A 21,602-nucleotide genomic window follows, 5' to 3' on the forward strand; every position below is an offset into this window, starting at 1 on the left:
TGACTTTAGGTGAATGGCAGAGACATTGTCATTAGCTCTCTCTGTCTCCGGAGCCTTAGAAGGGAGACCGAAAGATTGTTTTAATTCATGGGATTGAAAAGTCCAGCACTGGTGGCTGTCCCACCTGCTGTTCCCAGGATTACCCTGCCCGGCTTACCAGCACAATGACAGAGCATCCCCACCCAAGATATCACCTGCGAGGCAACAGAACCAAGGGGTCCTCCCAGCCCATGTTAAGCTCCTTCAAACACCATTCTTTCTCCAGGCATTCAAGTCTGATTAACAATATTGGGAGTTAACAGCTCAGTATCCTGTTACTAAAGACCCCATTCTAGTTGAGAGGAGCTGTATCCTCTTGATTTTCCTTTTGTGTCCTGAACTGTTTAGGCAAAGCAGGAGTCTGGTGAGGGGCCGAGGCCATGGTTTCAAAGTCCTTATTTGGATTTCCTGGTTAAATGCTCAACCAGCACAGCAGGCCCTGCCAGTCAACACTTGCACTGCTTCTAGACGCCAGAGGGCACGAGAGCACGGTGTGCCTTTGATGTGCACTGTGTGTAAATGGTACAGAAGTACATGTCTCGGTGAGGCCAACTCATAGCTTCCATCCACCTGTGTGCAAAGCTGACTGTACCCTCCTTCACAGAGAACCTTCCTTCACCTCTTAAAGTCTCAGCTGAAAATAAACCTAGACGCTTGTAGGAACATCAAGGCTACTCTTTACCAGGAACCAGTCTCCCAGATACTCATTAAACTGTCTATTTCCTCATTCTGCATTTATTGAGCACCTACTTTATGCCAAGCACTGTGGGCACAGGGGGTGCAAAAATCAAGAGGACACGACTTCTGCCTACAAGATACCACCCAAAGCAGACTTTTAATGTGCTTCGAAGAGCAATGAGAGACATTCGGGTTAGAAGATCACAGCTGCCAAGTGTCAGGGGTGCAGAAAACACAGCAGGGTGCCAGGAGAGAGGGCACAGTGGTGGGTAGAGAAGTGACAGGGACAGCAGTCTGGCCACTGGTGGGTGACTGGCTCATGACAACTGGATGTCCATTCTGGGTGACAGTGGTATCAAGGTTTAAAGTCCTGCAACAGAGGAGTACTGGGAAGGAATCAACTCTACCCACGTCTATCCTCAGGTTCTTTAGCCACAGACTTGACTGCTCATGGAGAGAAAATATCAAGGCCTGCTGTGAGCATGTGTAGACATGCTTTTCTTGTCGGTATTCCTTAAACAACTATCTACTTAGCATTTACACTGTATTAAGTATGACAATTAGCCTAAGTATTACTTAATAATGTAATTGTTTTTATTTTATGTGCATTGTTCTGCATGCATGTGTGTCCGTGTATGAAGGTGTCAGACCCTTGGAACTGGAATTATAAACAGTTGTGAGCTGCCATATGGGTGCTGGGAGTTGAACTCAGTTCTTAAACACTGAGCCATCTCTCCAGCCCCTGATATTATTTAAAATATATGGGAGGGCTGGGGGTGCAGCTCAGTTGGCAGTGTTTGGCAACACTGAGCCTGAATGACATTCCCAGCATCCATCTAGGAATGGTGGCACATACCTGTAACCACTCAGGAGGTCGAGGCAGGAGGATGAGGAGTTCAAGGTCACCCCTGCTACATAGAGTTCAAAGCCAATCTGAGGGACATGGGACCATGTCTAAGTAAATAAGTGGAAGTGACAAGCCACCAGCACAGCCTCCCTGGCAGGAGATGCAGATGGGCAGAAGGGACAGGTTCTTGTAGCCTTGAGCATGCCTGGAAGGAGCCTTACTACCAGGGACATCCACAGTGTCACCACAAGGGGCATCCACGGTGTCCTGCCTTCCTTTATACTGAGTACTCAGCATCTATGTTCAGAAGTCAACAGAGTGCAGGGATTGACCTGTGTTTCAAAGCTTATATGCTGAAGTCTGAACTACCACTATTTAGGATGTGGCCTAACCCAAGTTGCCTGAGAGAATGTCCTGTGAACAAGACTGAGGAGAGCCAGTTCTCTCTTGCCTCTGACCTTCCGGCCACCTCAACTGTGATACAACTAATGTATGTTCCTTTTTTTCCTAAAGATTTTATTTGTAGATGTGTGTGCCTGCATGTATGACTGTGCATCACATGCACGGAGTGTACATGGAGGCCAGAAAAGGCCAGATCAGCTGGATTTACAGATCATTAAAAACTGTCATGTACCTGCAAGAAACCCAACTTAAGTCCTCAACAAGAACAGCATGTGTTCTTAACCACTGAGCCATCTCTCCAGCTCCTAAATTCTTATTTGTTTGTTTGTTTGTTTATTTTTAAAGACAGGGTCTCACTGTGTTACCCAGCTAGTCTAGAACTCTGTAAACAACATAGGATGGCCTAGAACTCACAGAGATCCACTTGCCTCTGACTCATGAATGCTGGGATCAAGATGTGTGCCACGGTTTTTATGAGTTTTTTTTCTTAAAGATTTATTTTATGTATGAGTACACTGTTGCTGTCTTCAGACACACCAGAAGAGAGCATCAGATCCCATTACAGATGGTTGTGAGCCACCATGTGGTTGCTGGGAATTGAACTCAGGACTCCTGGAAGAGCAGTCAGTGCACTTCACCACTGAGCCGTATCTCCGGCCCTTTTTTGAGATTTTTACAATGATCACACCTGCCTCCATTGCCCTCCCCTTCCTCCCCCTTTCCACTGGTTCCTTTTCTTGGTCACTCTTAAACTTCATTTTTAGAATATTTGTACTTATCCTTTGCCACATGTGAAATCAGGTGACCGATGTCTTCCGTTTGTGCCTGTTGTGATGACTTGCAGTCCATCCATTTTCCTGCCACCAACATGACTTCATTCATCCTGACGGCTGAGGAGTAGTCTGTGACATATATGTACCACATTTTCTTCTATTCATTTGCTGATGGGCACCTGGGCTGATTCCAGAAACGGGCTGGAAATGGGTGTGCAGCGTCTCTGCATCAGGATGCTTTGACTCCTCTGGAGATATTCTTGGGTGTGTCGTAGCTGGGGTCATATGATAGTCCTATTCTCAATTTCTCTAGGGGACTTCCATACTGATTTTCAGTACAATATGCTGAGCTTTGCATTTCCACCAGCTGCCTATAAGAGGCCCTTTCCCTGAGTCCTATTCAGTATTTGTTGTTTGTTAATTGCCCAAGGAGGCCAGAAGAGGGCATCAGACACCCTGGAACTGGAGTTACTGGATAGTTTGAGTAGTAGGTGCTGGGAACTGAACCCAGGTCCTAGAGAAGAGCAGCCAGTGCTCTTAACTGCTGAGCCATCTGCAGCTCCTGTGTGTTCTCTTGACAGCAGTCAGGAGAGCCTAGGAAGTGATGGGGCAGATGGGATTGGGGCTGGAATGGCACAGCAGGTGGAGGTGGGTGAAGGAAGAGCAGGCAACCGGCTCTAACACAGAGAGGTACTATTGTAAAGGGAGCAACCGGAGCTGGGAAGGTGGCCCAGTGGGTAAAGTACTTGCTACACAAACATGAGGACTGGAGCTGGGCTCAAGCACCCCTGAAGAAGCTGAGCAGGCATGGCTGCCACCCATGATCCCAGCACTCCGGGGAAGCTAACTGCACTAGGAGACCAGCTGCATGGCTAGACTGGTAGAAACAGGCTCCAGCTTCAGCAAAAGAACCTATTTCATTGGAAGGGCTTTGGAGGAGTCCCAAGGTCAACATTCAGCCTCCACTAGCCCAGCCAGACACACACGAGCAAGCATACATTCATGAACACACATTATACAAAACAAGTCTTGTTTTTGCTGTTTTTCTTTTATTTTTCTTGTTGGGATTCTTGGGTCTTGTTTTTTGTTCACTGTGTAGCCCTGGCTGTCCTGGAACTTACTCTGTAGACCAGACTGGCCTTGAAATCACAGACATTTGCCTGTCTCTGCTTCCTTAATGCTGCAATTAAGCGTGAGCCACCACTACCTTTTTTTTTTTTTCAAAGAGTGAACTGGGTGAAAAGAAAGGAAGTCTTGCTAGGTAACCTCATCCCCTTCCTTGCAGCACTGGGCGGGGTGGGGGGTGCCGGGGTCGGGTAAAGGGTGGGGATAGATGAAAGCTGATGCTCAGAAATGCCACTTCTGAAAAGCCTAGCCTTGGGTGAGGTTGGCCCACCCGAATTTTATTCTCCAAAGTATACTCTCTGCAGCCTGGAAATAACTCTGCAGCAAGCTCTTTATATCGATGAATTTCTCCATTCTTAGCCAGCATCTTGTTTCTATTTAGATTAATAACTATGTAATGATCACCTTTGATGACTTAGATGGTGTCATCTGAAGAAATTATGGGACTCATCCATCTCCTGTTCCCCCTTTCCCTCTGCCCTCCTGGAATTATTCCTGAAGAAGAAACCAATTAGCAGCAGCCTGACTGTTCTAACGCAGCCCTCCTTACAGAGTAGCGATGCCTAATGGAGTTTTAATTTCCCCATGGTGAGTCAATATTTACTTTAAGAAAGAAAAATGTCACCATAAACCACTGCCTCCAGTGAATTTAGTAGCACAAAGGGTTAGGGTTTTTTTTTTTTTTTGTTGTTGTTGTTGTTGTTGTCTGTTTGTTTCTTTTTTTTTCTTTTTTGGCAAACAGGATGGAGACCCAGAAGGTTAGGGTTGGGGGTGGAGATGATGGGGTGCCACTTGAACAAACACAGTTGGAGGGAGGATGGGAGTTATTAAGTACTTTGCTTTGCAAGTGTGGATGACTGTCAGGAACTCAACCACAGTTTAAAGGACAGGAAAGGAGTCGCTACAATTCAGAAGGGCCACAATTTATTCTGGCCTTTTAATGACTTGTGGGGAGCAAAGGGGAGTGTATTTCAGGCATCCTCATGCGAAGCCATTATGGCTGTTTCCAACCGCCCCCCACTAGGCTTTCACTGGACCCAAACCCTCCTTTTTTTACAAAAACCCATTCAGATTTTGCAGGACTGTTCCAGGAGCTAAAGTTCAGCGGTCTTGGTGAGTCTGTCCGGAAGCATGTAACTCACTGCACTGAAACACAGTTTCATTTCCCAGCTCAAAGCGCTGGGAAGAATCTGCCTTACCAAATGAACATTGTATACGGAACTTGTCACAATCCTTTCTCCTGACACAAATAAAAGCTAACACTGGCTGGCAAGTATGTAAAACAGTCATGACAAGGTAGCAAGGAGAGACCGAGAGAAGTAGACTGTGATGCTGCTTTAGAAGCAGAGGGAGGGGATTACAATGTTCCAGGTAGCAACGGAAGGAACAAGCCGCTTCCATGTAGACCTTTCAGTGAAATAATGACCACACTTCTAATTAGCCAAAACATGACAAAAACCTCAACTTTTACCACAGTAAAAGCTGCCAGGGAGACCACCCAAGTGACAAAGCTCTTCATTAGAGTATGCAGGTGCACAGGGTGGCTGTAATTATGAGTTCTGACACTGTGGGAGATTATTCTGAGTGTATTTAAAAATGAACAAGGTAAAGGATCACCTTCTCTTTAGATGTGTGCTCATGGAAGTGACTTTCCCCCCTATTAAAATTGTTGATTGAAGGCTGTTATCTGTTTATCTTCCCAAAATTACATTTTTCTTCTCTTAGGGTCTGTGTCCTTAAAAACAACAACAACAACAACAACAACACACATTTGGTGTCTAGTTGGTAACAAGAAAAGACTCCTAAAACTGCAATTTCAGAGGGGAAAAAACCCACAAGCAAAAACCCCATATTGTACCTCCGGGTCCCCAAAGGCATCCCGCTTCTTTGTTCTGCTAAGAAAAATTAACCTCAATCTCAGCTCAGGGTCCCCAGGTTGATTACCATAGTCATTTAAATACTGTAATCTCATTTTCATCCTGGGGATAAGGGGAGGGGGCGGAGTGCCGAGAAGGGATTGGGGAGCGAGACTGGAAAGAGAAAGAGAGCCAGGGAGGGGAGAAGCCGGAATAAATTTATCTGACAAAGGGATCGTGCCTTTCGGCGTACAGAACCTATTTCGGATCCTTCCACTTGATTGGAAAAGTTGATGAAGTTTAAATGAAGCAGAATTAGAACCTCAGGCTGCCCAAGTATTGACGGGGGGAGCTTCGAAAGAATGCAATTCAATAGCCCCAGTTTGCGCAGAAGACAAGGGAGAGGCCTAAATGGTATAATCTTCAATCGCATCGAACATCCACACTGACAAGGCAGGGTAATGAGTTAGGCCAGATCAGGCCTGTTGGTTAAAGAAATTAATCCCTCCCGCTGCCCAGAGACAGGCTTTGATGCCTATTGTGTGGCCCGGCCCAGTCTATCTAAATGGAAAGTAACCCGAGAGGGCCAGTGCCCGCTTTTCATTGCTGGGACTAATCTGATAACAATTTGCTTTCTCTGATTAGGGAGGTAGAGAGACGGGACCCTGTGTGGAGAGAAGCAGGGCACCTTCCCTTTGAAAGGAGGAGGCTATCCCTGGTGGCCTAGATAGAGCTGTTCCTAAAGACATCCCAGCTAGGCCCAGCAGATACACCCCCAGGTCCAGGCTTCCATGGGAAAGCAAAAAGCCATGCTGGACTTTGGTGATGCTGAGTTTTCTCTTAAAACAGAATTGGTGTCACTACTAGTGCAGATTCTGAAGGCAGTCCCAACCTGACCCCAATGTCCTTTGCCCAGTGACTGTCCTCTGCAGCCTTTGTTTTCTTCCCATGAAGACCAGCTTCTCTTCATTTCCACATTTCCTGTGGGAAGTGAGCTTCCTCTTCCTCTCAGGCATTTTGAGTCCCCTCTGGACCACCCCAGTTACAAGCCTTCTCCCTCTTCCTAACTCTTGAATTAAGGCCACATCTCAGCGCCACACTTGTGTCCCTCTGCAGTGGCTTCAGCAGGATTGATGTGCTAGAACTGCTTATCTGCCCAGCCAGCTCAAACCCTTCCGAGAGCTTTCTGCTCCTCCTCCATAAAAAAGGCTGCTCTGTAGACCCATCCAGACCTCCATGAGGACCTGTTGCTTCCTTCTAAGGCATCTCCTAAGGTACCAGGCAATGACAGAGCCTGACATGCTGCAAACCCACTCACAAATGCCAACCCCAACATTTGTCCTCTATGTGACCTTGGGACTGTTAGCCTTTCTGAGCTCAAAATATGGACCTCCCAGAGCTAAGATGATGGATAGGAAAGGCATGGGACTGAGGGGTTGGTGTGTGCAGCTCAGTGGTGGGACATTTACTTAGCAGGGGACACCCTGAGCTCTGTCCCAGCAAGTGTAAAGAAGGAGGAGGGTGGGCTGGAATGCTCTCTGAAGTTAAGAGCACTGACTGCTCTTCTAGAGGGCCTGAGTTCAATTCCCAGCAACCACATGGTGGCTCACAACCATCTGTTATGAGATCTGATGCCCTCTTCTGGTGTGTCTGAAGACAGATACAGGGTACACATACACATAAAATAAATAAAATAAGTCTTAAAAAATAAAAGGAGGAGGGAAGGCTGTGAGTTTGGGTACATTTGCATGGGAGACACAGTAGAAGGCAGCAGTGTGCAGTCACCTGGGCAAGAGATGCCAGGATTGTGCTGGTACTGTACCTTTGATGACAATGTGTGTGTGTGTGTGTGTGTATGTGTGTTTGTGTGTGCGCACAGGCACACTCCCAAGCGTATGTGAAGGTCAGAGACAACTTGAGGGAATCAGTTCTTTCTTTCTAACCCTCTGGCACCTAGAGGTCAAACTTGGGCCTTTGGGCATCGTGGTGAGTGCCTTTGCCCACGGCACCAGGTCAATAGGCCCTGATGATTCTCCCTCCCCCAAGTCTTAATAGGCTTGGCAGGAAAGGATGGGAGGAAGGAACGGAGCAAGAGAGGGAATGGCTCTTAATAAATGGCAGCCATTGCTGTCCCTAAACTCTTCTGACGTAGTTTATACATTGGTTGTGGCCTGGTGCATCAGAGTCCCCACTTTGACTTAAAGCCTGACTCCTCTAACTTTAAGCAAGTTATGTAAACTCTGTAAGCCTCAGTTTCCTATCTGTAAAATGGGAACAGTAGAACCGGCACATTTATGATTGTCGCAAAGGCACGAGGCACATGATGTGTCAGGAGAGCCGGTTTGGCTCAGCATGGCATACTGTACTGACAATGGTCTCCAGCTCAGCCTCTTCTGAGAACTCCCACTTTAGAAGAAGCCAAACCAAGAGCATCCTGCTACAGGGCTGCTGAAGGAAGCATAGGGCTCAGGAACATGGGGTGGATGCCTGCTTTCCTTCCGTTGGAAGAGTTCTTAGATTTACTTAAGCCTCCGCACTCATGCCCACTGGGTGCCTCCAGAGCAGGCAAAAATCTTCAGTGGCAGTTTATAAAGCTTTGGAAACAACCAGAGCTCTCGGCACAAAGGACCCCTCAGGACCTCTTCAGGTTTTCTCAAATTGCTGGAGACATTCAGAGCATTTCAGAATCAGGTTTGGAAGACTGTGACTCTAAGCCATCAATGTAGCACGTGTCCTGCCACCTTTTCCCTCCCACATCCAGCCTGAAGAGACATCGGAATGCAATCAACACACCCACTTCAGCAGCTGCACAGTGACCAGCCGTGTGCATCCCTCTGTCACCAGTTGGCCTGTCCCCATCACTGTAGGCACCAGGCATAGCTGGGACTGTTGTTGCTTTCTAGACCTGGCTCTGGGGCCTTTGGATTCTGCATCCTTTATTCCTTAGCTTTGCACAGCCTTCTTAACCCTTTTTGTCCCCAGAAGCTTGTGGTAGCCACCCCGTCCTCTTTCTGCTCCAGGGAGCCAGATTATCCCCAAATCTGCTTTCACAAAACATCATACTTGGCTTGGAAAGATCTCCTCTCATGAGTCCCCAAACACAACGCAGACACCCCATTCTTCTCCGAAGGTCAGTCTTTTTATTTATTTGTTTGTTTGTTTATTTATTTATTTGTTTATTTAATATATATGAGTACACTGTAGCTGTCTGCAGACACACCAGAAGAGGACATTGGATCCCTTTACAGACGGTTGTGAGCCACCATGTGGTTGCTGGGACTTGAACTCAGGATCTCTGGAAGAGCAGTCAGTGCTCTTAACCACTGAGCCATCTTTCCAACCCCCAGGGCAGTCTTAAAAGCCTGAAAGTGGGCTTAGCCCCTGGTAACAGGTCCTTTATTGCCCTTGTCCTGAAGAACTCTGGTCTTGCTGTTTGTTCTTCAGGGCCTCGTGAATTGTCTGGTACAGAGACAATGGCTACCTTGTCCTAGGAGATGCCCCTAGTGAACAGACAGCTAAGAACAGACATTTGGTATAACATTATAACATTTGGCAAATGACTGATCAGGCAAAGTTAGTGTGGGCTCAGAGTGACTGTCAGGGGAAGAGGGATTCAGTACAAGAAACAAGATTGACGGACAGTGAGTGATTTACAAGCAGACCATGAGCTTATCACCGTGGTCCCAGGACCAGGCACTCCAAAGTCAGAGGAACTGTGTGGCACTTAGTAAATAAATGACACATAGCCAGGAGAGGAATGAGGGACTCTCTGGTGTCACTGTCCCGTGCACCCTTCACCCCACCCCACCACACATACGATCCCCTCTTCTGAAACACTTTTCTCCTCGACTCAAATTTGACTTATGACTAACGAAGCACCAGTGTCAGCCTCGCTCACTAGCACAGGGCCTCTCCCAAGCTACTGAACATGACTGCTGAAACTATCGATCATTTTGCTTTCTGTCAGTGTGGCTCTGTCTGGAGAGTGCCTGCCTGGCATGCACTGAGTTCAGTCCCCACCCAAATAGAACTGAGCTTTGCAGCCTATAATCCAGCACTCAGGAGGTGGCGGCAGGAGAATCAGGCATTCAAAACCATCCTTAACTGCATAGTGAGTTCAAGGCCAGTCTTGTCTACATGATACCCAAAAGGAAAAAAGATTAATGAGGATCCCAAAACAGCCTTCTGAACCTGCTTCTGTCCTCAGGGCTCCAGCGCCTAGCACACACACCTAATCTACCTGCAAAACTTTGTCTTCCCTTCCTGCTGCCTGCAGCCCTGAGCAGAGAGACCCCACATCCTGTCCGCCTCTACAGTATCATCTAAGCCTCTGCTGTTGCTTCTTGCTTTCTTCTGCTGATGGCTGTGAGCTCTGTGAGGGAAATGTCTAGATCCCGTACCCAGCCCTCCTATGGCAGATGTATGAGGCATGCTAGGAAATGTTGGTTAAAGCAGTGGTTGAATTAATGTGTCATTTTCTACCGCCTCCTTAACAGTGCTCACAGACTCAGAGTGGAGGTCCCATCCTCTGGCTGGGAACACCTGCATGACTCTCGATATCTTTGCCCAGCCCAGACTCTCCCCAGGTACCCGCCTCTCCCATCCATACCCCTGAAGTCCAACTCACTTGACAACCCAACCCAGCTGTATAGTCCTTTCTGTTCCTGCCTCGACATCTGAATATGGTGGTGCCTTGGCCTCCCTCTCCTCTCTTTCCACCCTTAATAACTTAGTTCCAATCTTTGAAGACTGGGGATTCCCCAGTAAAGACCATCAGCCCACCAGACACTTCTTTAACCCTTCTGTTTCCAGCCATTTCTCCACCGTGTAGGGCAATAAACATTTGCTCACTGACTGATGAACTAATTAGCAATTTCAAATGCCTACCACACCCAGTCAAACCACCACCAAAACAAACCTCCGTTGTTGCTGTTTGGTTTTGTTTATTTTTGCAGGGCTAACTGTGGAACCCAGGGTCTCACAAGCTAAGCAAGGGTTCAAACACTGAGCACTACACTAGCCCTTGAAGTCTGTGTTCTTTAAAGATCCACTAGAAGGCAAAGGGTAAAAAGAAACACAATTAGAATTCAAACAAAGGCACCTTAAGGTGGTGACATGGCCTCATTCACTCTGATCCACAGAAATGAATCCATAAAGCCATTGGCAGACCACCAAGTGAATGCCTCAGCCTCCCTCTATGCTCTCTGGATAGGCTGACATCCCAGCATCTGCAAACCCATACATTTTCTGGCACGGTAGTCCAGTTGGAATGTTCTACTGTCACGTACAAATGACCAGCCACCCGGCAGCAGTGTGGCCATCCACACCTTGAAATCACAGCGCTTCTTGGGGTGTGCTTTTAATCTCTTAGACAAGACACAAAGGGTGCTGGTCAACACAAAGAAACTTAGCTTGCATGCTTCTGGGTTCGCTGGCCTCCTGGACATGTATTGTTTGGTTCCTATAAAAAGATCAACACTCTCTCTTTTCGGGTCATTACGTATTTTCTGCAATCCTTTTGACAAACCCCCCCCCTTCTGGGTGTTGCCCGTGCTGACCTTTGGGTTCACTGACCCGTGTCTGTTTCTTGACCCAACCCTGATGTGCCTTCAGATTATTGGGTGGACCATTACAGCTGTTTTCCCTTAGAAAGTTCCTTCCTGCTTCCCTGAAATGTAGTATTTAGAGCTACAATGAAAGTGCAGGCTCTGCTGTGAGGCGCCTGCCCACCATGAGCTTAATTTTCCTATGCTGCATCAATCCTGTTTCAAATCTTAACTTCATTCATGCAGAGTAAAATGGGACCCTGGGAGTTGGTAAGGCAGAGACATGAAGCTCATACCGCAATCAGTGATTGCTCAACAAACCAGTCTCCCTGCTAATTCGTTTTCTTAATGAGTTATTGAGCCACCTGTAAGATGGCTGGAAAAAGATTTTTTTTTTCCTTAAATTGTAATGTGGGCAGACAAGCTGCAGACAAAAGCAGCTCTAAGGGGAAGAAAACAGATTAAAGGGAGTTTCTGTGAGTTTACATTAGGTTTTCAAGAGGCTGTGGTAAGCTGTGAACAAGCCAGCCTTTTGCTATAGCTTCTAGTTGAAGCTTTCTCAGCCTTGAATTGTCGACATATGGAGACTGACTCGTTGCTGCAGGTGGAGATGTTCTGGTTTCACATTTTGACAAACCAAATAGCATCCATGATGTCTGTCCTCTAATCAGGGACCAGCCACACCTCCTCAGTTTCACTAACAACAACAACAACAACAAGAAGGCTCCAGAAGTGAGTGCCCTGGAGTCTGTTGATCTCATGTACATATCTCTGAGTAACACTGGCCTCAAGGGTAGAGTGACAGATGGACTGAGTGACAGTGTTGTCAATCACAGCACACAGTGACACAGCCTAAGCACTTGGCAAACATGTCTCATTGTGAGTTCCCTGTGTTTAGACTCAACAGACTCAATGTTATTTTTAGATTAAAAAAAAAAAGTATGGGTGTGTGTGTGTGAGCTTATGTGTACCACGTGTATGCAGGTACCTAAGATCAGAAGAGCTAGTCAGATCCCCGGAGCCACCCGATGTGGGTGCTGGGAACCAAACCTTGGTCCTCTATGAGCTCCTGGTATGTCGCCGAATCGCTAAGCTATCTCTCCAGCCTTTAGCATTTACCTAACAGCAACAGCTGAGAACACAAGGGTCACCTTAAGGAAGGTTAAGTGCTTGTGAGCAGAAAACCAAGTATTTGCTTTTAACGTGCCCTCCAGGGACACCCAAAGCTAGCCTCATGACTCTCCCATGACCAGGTACCAACTCTGGTCTCCTCACTGAAGGAAGAAACTGAGTCTCAGCGGTAAGCTCCACCCCCACTCTCCAGGGGTGGCAGAAGTCACTGGCTGGGGTTTGTTGGTTCCGCAGCTACTCTGCTCTGCTGGCCTTTCCCTCATGAGGGAGCTGAAGTTTCATATCTGCCCAGCCAAGCTGGAAATGTCCAAATAGGCCTCATTTGCACAGATAGAGGAACTTTAAAGAGGAGCCAGGGGATGTTTGCATTTAAAGTGAACTGTTACCAGCGGCCAACGGATGCTTGGGACGTTAGTTTCCTTAGTGTGTGTTTATTTGCAGTAGTAAACAATGAGCGATTCTTCACAATTACTATATTTGCTAAAACCTGCCAGAGGCTGCACAGTCTAAGTGCCGTGCTCCCCATAGTTTTTGTCCATCCATCCTGAAGGTCACTAGGGAGAAGGGAGGGTACAGCCGACCCATCGCTGGGTTTAACAGGTCCAAGTCCCAAACACTAGGACAAAACTCTGTGGCACTTTTTCCTGCAAGAATGGTTAAGTCTCAGATTGAGAAAGGCCCCGTCTCCCCTAGGTGAGACACATTTATAAGTAACCCAAACAGGAGCGCAACTCCAACAGTCCAGACTGAGACCCGCAAAGCACACTTAACACATCAGGGAGCCTACATCAGCATGTCATGCAAGACGCATTTAATGATGTTTGTTTTCTTCTTAAGCTTTTAAAATAAGGATGCTTCGAGTGAATGATTGACATCTACTTGTTTTGTGAGACTGGAGATGGAGTCGGGCATCCATGCACACCAGGGACAACTCTACACCCCGTCTAGATACATTTTAAACATAGATCAGTCCTTTGGTGAAACCGTAGAATGGTTTGAAACCCACTGCAATAGAAAACAAGTTTTGAGGCCTGAGATCAGCCACACTGATGAGTCATCACTTCCGGTGCAAACATGATAACTGAAGTTCTGTCCCTGGAACCCACACAGGAGAAAGGGAGAACTGAGTTCTGAAGGGCATCCTCTGACCACCACACAAGCAAAAGCAGAAAAGCCTGACTTACATAGCAATCAACACTTGGGTCCAGAATGTTCCCGAGGGTGTTCGGGAGTGACCCCTAACCTGTCCACAGAGGCCTCGGGGGTTCTCCCTAAAGGAACAGCCTTCCCTCAGAGCACCAGCAGTGTTCTGAGGGTCACATGATCACAGGGTGACTGGGTTTGGTAGGAACAGCCTGGTTCTGAAGTCTCCTCTTCATTCTAGTACTTCTTTGTGCTAAGAGACAAAGCAGGAAGGTGGTTGGTTGTGCAGCTAGGCCAGGGCACTGAAGACCCAGGGGACGAGCAGCAATTCTCTCTGGAATGGCTAGAGGCCTGGGCTGCGCCATTTGATCTGTGCCTCATTCTCCAGTCCCTGAGGGATGAGGCATCAGCCAGCCAGAGGCGGCTTTTATTTAAAACAAGAAAGGGACAACCATGCTTTTGAAAAGACAAGGGGCTCTAGGTTGTAATTCCGGCTCTTGGGAGGTGGAGATGGGTGAATCTCTGGGGCTCCCTGGCCAGTGCGCTTAAGCCTACTTGATGAGTTCCAGGCTAGTGAAATCCTGTCTCAAAAACACAAGGTGGATGGCTTCTGAGAAACAAACACCTGAAGATGACCTCTGGCTTCTACACATACACACACCACATGAACACAGATGTGCACAAATGTAAATATACACACAGTTGCACACATAAGAATGAGGAGGGAGGAGAGAGAGGGAGGAGGGAGAGGGAGGAGGGGAAGAGGAGAAGGTAAGGATAAGGAGGGAAAGGAGGGAGTAGGAGGAGAAGGGGGAGGAGGAGAGGGAGAGAAGGGGAGGAGGGGAGGAGGGGAGGAGGAGAAAGGTAAGAAGGGGGAGGATAGGGAGGAGGGAGGGAAGGAGGGAGGGAAGGAGGGAGGAAGTAAGAGAACAAGATGGATAAACCCGCAGCAGTGCATCCTGCCCAGGCTGTACCACAAGGATAGTTTTTAATTCCTCTCTAACATTTCATTTCCTCCTATTACACTGTAATTGAACGTAAAGGACCCGAGCGATCACAGCCTTATTCTCTTTGGCAGACAAACCACACACAGTATTTTCCCATTATGTAATGAAAACATGGGTATCTCTGTGCAACCCGGCTTTGGACAGGCTGCCTTCTTAATGCCCATCCCTGTCTCTAAGCTTGTGCTCGCCAGCATCAATATTTATTAGAGACGTTAGGCTATTAGTGGGCTTGGTGCGCCTGCCTGGCTTTGTAGAGCATCCAATTTGAACACACTTGCTCTGGATAAACACTTCCCCGTGCTGGTAATGATAACTCAGCGCGGCTCCGAGTCATATGAACTAGAACTTGAGTTGGAGTGAACAGCCCCTAATGCTCAGAATCTCAGGAAGGGTGGAACATCTTTCCACAGAGGGCTGGCTTCTCCAGTCTCCTCACTTCCTACATGGACCTGCCTCAGGCTCCCTCTCCCCAAACCTGAATGTTCTGGGCTTGTAGTTAGTTCACTGGGAAACTCAGAGGAGGTGACCTGTGACATTGCCTGACTTATTTTGCATGTGTGCCTGTGTTTTCTCACATGTGTGTGTCCCTGTTTGTATCTCTGTGTGCCTATATGCTTGCATGCATGATTCTATGTGTGCCTATGTCTCTATGTGTCTCATCTCTCCAGGTAAACCCTCGTAGTCAAGTCTCCACAGGCAGGAGCTGAGTTTTGAACTTGGTTTCTATGCTCCCCCCACAGCCCAGCTTAGGATGCCCCGAGGTGTTTAATAAACACTTAAGAAGTTAGTTCCTGACTCTTGTCAAGTCCTGAGAAAGTACTGATCACTTCTGCAGAGATGCTTAGTGAAATGAGGTTGGAATCAGATTCATCTGTGAACACTTCCGACTGCCTGGTACACAGGATGTGACAAACCTGGGTCGTCCTTGATTAATTAGTTATGGCTTGTGGCCAAAATAGCATGAGGTTGTACGTCAGGAGACCAGCTACCAGGTCACAGGAGCACCCCAGACAAGTGTCTTCCCCTGGTTGGAGGCCTCCCTAAGCCTCCCAAAAGGAGATACATTGACGTCAGCAAACCTCCTTCTAGCCTCAAATGCTTGATTCTATGACTTTATTTTACAAATGTACGCTCTTCTTATTTGTGACATAAACCCCCACAGGAACAAAAAAACAAAGCTGGTAATGAATTATGAAAAGAATCAGGTGCCCTGATCATTCGTACGTTCTGAGGGTGCTGGGTTCCATCAGTCCCACCCTGTGCTGCCGCCTCTCTGAGGCGACAGAGGATTCAAAGCTGTCAGAGAAGCAAACTGCGCAGTCTCTCCCGTAACTGTATTGACAGGGAATCAGCCTCGCTGCCGTGGTGGGAAGGGTGTGCTCTGACAGGTTTTGTAAGGGAGCCTGCAAGGCTTCTGTGGCAGGATTCTATGTTGAGTCTCTGGATCCTAGGGAAATGAGACTCAAGCAGGGTGAAGCTGGGTTCTTTCTCAATTTAATTTTAGGCTTCCCAGAGTTACGCAGGAAGGAAAGCTGACTGACTGCGCATCACTTGACAATAGAAAAGCCCTTGCCAATGAAAACTATTTACATTATTTTTGTGGTTGCATAAAAGCACCATCTTGGTTCAATTAATTGCTATTAAATCAGCAGTTGGCTTGGGTTTCAGGATGTGACCGGCTGCTGATTGTTTAATGGACAAAACACCTGCTAGGAAATAGGAGGTCTCCCCTTTTCCTCCGGTTGCCGTGGCCTCATGAAGACATGTGTTTGAATAACTGATGCAGATACATTCTGGTCAGTTCCACCGCTGGAAAATACTAGGGTTGGGTTTGTTCAGTCAGCGTCTTTGCATTTGAAGTGGAAAATGATGGTGGAGGGAGAGGGGGAGGGGTGGGGAGGAGGAACAAACATGGGACCTATCCATGAGGAGCGTCAATGTGTACAACAGCCTTCCCATATGGTAGAATAAATATTTCCAGTGTGCTGGATTCCTCTCATAGAGATGGACTTCTTCGGGCTCAGGAACACACAAGGCTAACATACACCTCAGTTCCCAGTATTCCCCAAAGATACCAAGACCCAAGAACACCCACATGATAAGGAAGCCATTCACCCCAACAGTGGGGCCAGCAAAACTGGCAACCCCCATAAAGGAACCTACAAGTCAAGCTCAATTAAGATGACAGGACTGTATACATGTTTTGTTTTTTTTTAACATTCTAACTACTTTTAATATTTCCATTTTTTAAAATCCTGCCACCTGTATTCCGGAATTCAATTTTTCCTTACATAAAGAAATCTGTGCTGGGCTTTTAGGTGTGGCTTTTAAGCCAGCTCTGCCAGAACCTGGCATCAAAGCCTTGTAGACATTGCCCCGTGCACTGGTTTCTAAGGAGTATCTGCAACAGGGAGCAGCCAGCTTCTTTTTCACATTCTCTCTGCCAACTTTTACACAGGCTGAGTTTTGATGGAAGATCTTATAGGAAGGGGTAAATATTGAATGTGGACATCATCATCCTAACAGCTAGCTGAGCTTCAAACACTAAGGAAAACTGGAGGAAAAGACTGCCCCCTACTGCCACTTGTGCGGAAGTGTCCCAAGTCCTGTCACCAAAGAGCATCAGCAAGTGGTCCCTGCCATCGGTGGGACCAGGGACCAGGACGGCCTGAAAACAGAACCTCATTGGTGGATCAATCATCACTATTTATTTATTTATTTGTTTGTTTGTTTGTTTGTTTGTTTGTTTAATGATCATTCCTAAACTCCAGCTCCAGAAACAAGGATGTAATTCCTCCTGAAGGCTGTTAAATTAGCGCCACCTACAGGTCAAATGCTGTCGTTGATTAAAGCCAGGGAGAAAGCAAAGGGGAAAGGGGGCAGTATTCACATATTGTACTGTATTTACATACATTGTAGTTTATACATTTACGTACAAATGCTAAACATATGATGAGAAATATATAACATGTGTGTGCTATGCATATATACAAGTGAATGCAGATATACCTATATGTGTCACCTGGAGGGAATGTTACACAAGAATTCACTGTGGACATGACTCTATAATATAATACCCTTCCTCTCATAGTTAAGTGGGAAGGAGCTGCACACTAGTGACACCTGATTAAAGCAGTGTTGGACTTGATGCAGCAGAGGGGGATACGGAAGAGGGAACTGCCTCTCAGAGGGATGGGGGAGGGGAGGAACTCTTCGAGGGAGGACGAGGGTGAGGGGAGGGCAGCATTTGGGATCTAGATAGATCGGTGGGTGGATAGATAGATAGATAGATAGATAGATAGATAGATAGATAGATAGATAGATAAAAATCAATGTTGGAAAATTATCTGTACAGCCATTGATAGGTGGTACTTGATTTTTCTCCTTGACCTAAGGCAGTGAATTCCAACTGTCTGTCCCAGGTGCCTGCTGAGATTAATAACCTGAGAAGTAAGCAAAACCTGGTCCACTGTGGAGTCATCTCAGAGGGGCCACTGCTAAGAATGCTGTTGCACGGGCTCACTGTATCTAGAGAGCCTAATGCTTCTGTCTTCCTAAGAGCTTTAATTAGCCCAGAAAAGTCTAATTGTATAGGTCTGCCAATAGCCAGCCCATCAGCGCGCCCATCCCTCTCCGGAACCTGGGAAACCGAGCTCATTTTTAGAAGCACACTGCCCTCTATCGGCGCAAGATAAATTAGCTCCACTAAACTTCAACTTTACTTTTTCGGTCTCCCCGCGCGTAAAGAGGCAGAGCCACGGCCGCGTGTAGTTTTTGGCCAGGCAGGAAAACAGAAAAAAGTGCGGGGGACCGGCACTGAAAGGGAAAGTGATCTGTCTATAAACGCCAGCCACGCCTCCTAGAGGGTTTTGAATCCCACGCGCCCCCCACACGCTTAGGGTGGTGATGTGATGCTTCCGCAAGTCTCAGAGCACCTGCTGCATTGTAGACCATAGTGCTGGGGAAGGTGGGTCTTAGGTGGCAAGAGCATGGATGGGTGCTTGAGACCTATCACCCTGTGGGTAGATCGAGCCCCGTAGCGATTGCCCTATCCATAGTCTTTCTCAGTTGTGGAAAGACACAGCTTATGTGTGCCACTTGAGGAACTCAGAGGTTCCTGTGGTTCAGGAACCGGCTACGACCGCAAAGGGTCCAGTCCTGTTCCACCCAGAGCAAGTTTCCAACACTATGCCCAAACCCTGGGTCCTGAGGCCATAGGGTTCAGCAGCTGGAACTTATGGGCGACGGCGGCGATGCCCGCGGAGGGGACGATCATGCCCGGGCGCTCACCTTGACGATGAGTGGGTTCTGAAACATGGAGTCACGCACGACCCCGAGCCTTTCGTTCTCCATGCCCGGGCGGATGTCGACCACCGTCAGCGGCCGCCGGGGCGGCGGACAGATCTGGCTGACCGTGCGGCGCACCGGCTGCTTCTTCTTCTTCCATTGCGTGAGATCTTTCCGGTCTTTCCCGGGTTTTCCCGGATCAGGCATCCCCGGGAACTCCGAGACCAGACTCGGCTGCAAAGCCCACGGAGTTCTGCACTGTCTGAGGACCCCAGCCCCGAGCGTGCCCGCGCTCCGGACTGCACCACGGGGACTCTGGGGTGCACCTCGGGGCAAGGCAGGCTCCGGAGCAGAGCGCGCCCACCTGCGGAGCCTCCGTCGAACGCTTAAACCTCGCCAGTTCTTCGGAGTGATTTGGGCACCTCGCTGCAAATGGAGAGAGGGAAGAGGGTCTAGACTACCCCTTTCGGAGAAGTGGAACGTCCCGTCTCCTTGGTGACAGGACGCCAACAGCTTAGGAGCTTCCGGTTTTCTTTCTAGAAATTCTTAGCAACCACGGAGAACTTTTAGACTTGTCTCAAGTCCGCATAGAAAAATCCAAAAATCGAATCTAGGTTGTGTTTAAAGGAGAAGAGGTTTTACTTTTATTTTTTTAAGTTATTTATTACATATAAATACACTGTAGCTGTTTTCAGACACACCAGAAGAGAACATCAGATCTCATTACAGATGGTTGTGATCCACCGTGTGGTTGCTGGGGATTTGAACTCAGGAGCTCTGGAAGAGCAGTCAGTGCTCTAAACCACTGAGCCATCTCTCCAACCCAGGAGAAGAGGTTTTAAAGGACCATTTATCCTTGGCTTCCACCCTCTCTCTAACTACCCTACTCTAGTGACTGTTCCCTCCCAAGGGAATAACTCTTGTTTCTCTCTGTCTGTCTCTCTGTCTCTGTCCCTCCCTCCCTCCCTTTCTCCCTCCCTCCCTCCCTCCGTCTCTATCTCTCTCTCTCCCTCTCCCCCCCCCACCCCGTCTCTCTCTCTCTCTCTCTCTCTCTCTCTCTCTCTCTCTCTCTCTCTCTCTCTCTCTCTCATAAGGTCATATTGTAATAGAAACCTGCATTCTAGGCTTAATGTTGACGCTAACTCACTGGCTCCAGCCAGTTTCCCTGTTGGATCCTTCCTCCCACCTCGGAAGGACCTAAGATTTACATTAATAGTGCCTGAGTCTGAACCCAGTGGAGGGAACTGAAAAAGACCGCCAGAATCATTGCGTGATTCACTGAATAAGAAAATCTGAAAGTAAAGCCGGAGAGACGGCTCAGGCTCAGCGGGTAAAGGTGCTGCCTCCAAGCCTGACACCCAGTTTGATTCTCAGGACCCATATGGTGAAAGAAGAGATCACACCCCTCCAAGTTGTCCTCTGGCTTCCACACGAATGCAGTGGCACACACGAATACACACACACCAAATAAATAAACATGTCCAAAGCCCATTTGGAAATGACTGATATTATTCTTAAAGATCTACTTTTTTTTTTTTAATCCAATCCTACCCAGAAGTTAAAAATGGGAGCGGGGGAGGGGAATGAGAGTTCTTGCCGAGGACCTGGGTTCGACTCCAAGTACCCAATTCATGTATCACAACTGTCAGTAATTCCAGTCCCTAGAGATCTGACTCCATCTTCTGGCCTCCAATAGGCACCAGGTACATACATAGCATACAAACACATATGAAGGAAAATACTCTTCTGAATATCTTTTTAATTGAATTCAATAAAAACCTGAGGATGTTGCCCAGATCCACAATCCTTTTTATCTGTCACGTTGCGGCTCATTTGAGTAGGCTCATCTGCTTGCAAACGAACAAAGCACACATACACGCTGTTGAGCTGCATTGAAACCACCTCAAACAATAGCATATTAACCCTGTCTTCATGCCTTTTTTGTTGCTGTGATAAAACACTGTGGAGAGCTTTTGGGGTCTTTTGGCAGGAATTTGACATTGGCCCAGGACAGGAAAGTAGGCTCAGAGAGGAATCTGATTTTAAGGTAGAACAAAGAAGTAGGCTTCAGGCAAGAGTATGCCTTTGGCCCAGGACAGGGCACGAGGCTCAGATAATCCTGGTCATCCTTACAAGTCCTTAGCAACAGTGATCATGGACTTTTTCATGGCCCTGCTCGTTCCCTGATTATTTGTGTTCACTGTTCTGCTTGTCCCCTAACTAGAACTGACCTTATTGTTACTCACATGTAATTAAAACAGACTAGGAAAAAATTAAACCCACCTTTCAGCCTCAGAACTGGCTGAGGGTCATGCTGCAGTTCTGTCTAATTGTCTCTTTCTTCTTAATCCTTGCTCCGCTGCTGGAGACCCCGTTGACTGACTGAGCAGGCTTGGTCAAAACACTGGGACAATGAGCAACTTAGAGAAGGAAAAGTTTATTTGTGCTTATGGTTCTAAAGGGATACAGGTCCACTGTGGCAGGCAGGCATGGTGGCTGGAAAAGTCTTCTGAGACCTCACATTCTGAACCCCCCAATCATGAAGAAGGAAGGGAGGGAGGGAGGGGACAGGAGGGAGAGGGAGAGAACACTGAAAAACGCAGGAGGCTTTGAAACCCCAGTGAGTGACCTACTTCCTCCAGGAAGGCCACCGCTAGACCGCTCCAAACATCATCACCAACTGGAAACCAAGTATTTTGATAGGTGAAGCTATTCTCATCCAAACCACTGCAGACCCTAAAGACTCCATCCTACAACAAGGGCATTTT

At 47.5% G+C, this 21,602-nt stretch overlaps 1 protein-coding gene across 1 annotated transcript in view; it reads right to left on the reverse strand.

The window, feature by feature from the left end:
* The window catches only part of CFAP77 (cilia and flagella associated protein 77), a gene marked incomplete at both ends in the record, with an annotated part of 121,864 nt that overhangs the window by 97,939 nt on the left and 2,323 nt on the right, over positions 1 to 21,602 (reverse strand). The window contains 2 exons of the mRNA XM_080927378.1: positions 18,838 to 19,260; positions 21,468 to 21,514. Of these exons, the coding sequence (XP_080783504.1) occupies positions 18,838 to 19,260; positions 21,468 to 21,514 (470 nt within the window). The remainder of the gene's footprint in view (positions 1 to 18,837; positions 19,261 to 21,467; positions 21,515 to 21,602) is intronic.

Source organism: Micromys minutus, assembly GCF_963924665.1.
Source record: "Micromys minutus genome assembly, chromosome: 13".
NCBI classification, from domain to species: Eukaryota; Metazoa; Chordata; class Mammalia; order Rodentia; family Muridae; genus Micromys; species Micromys minutus.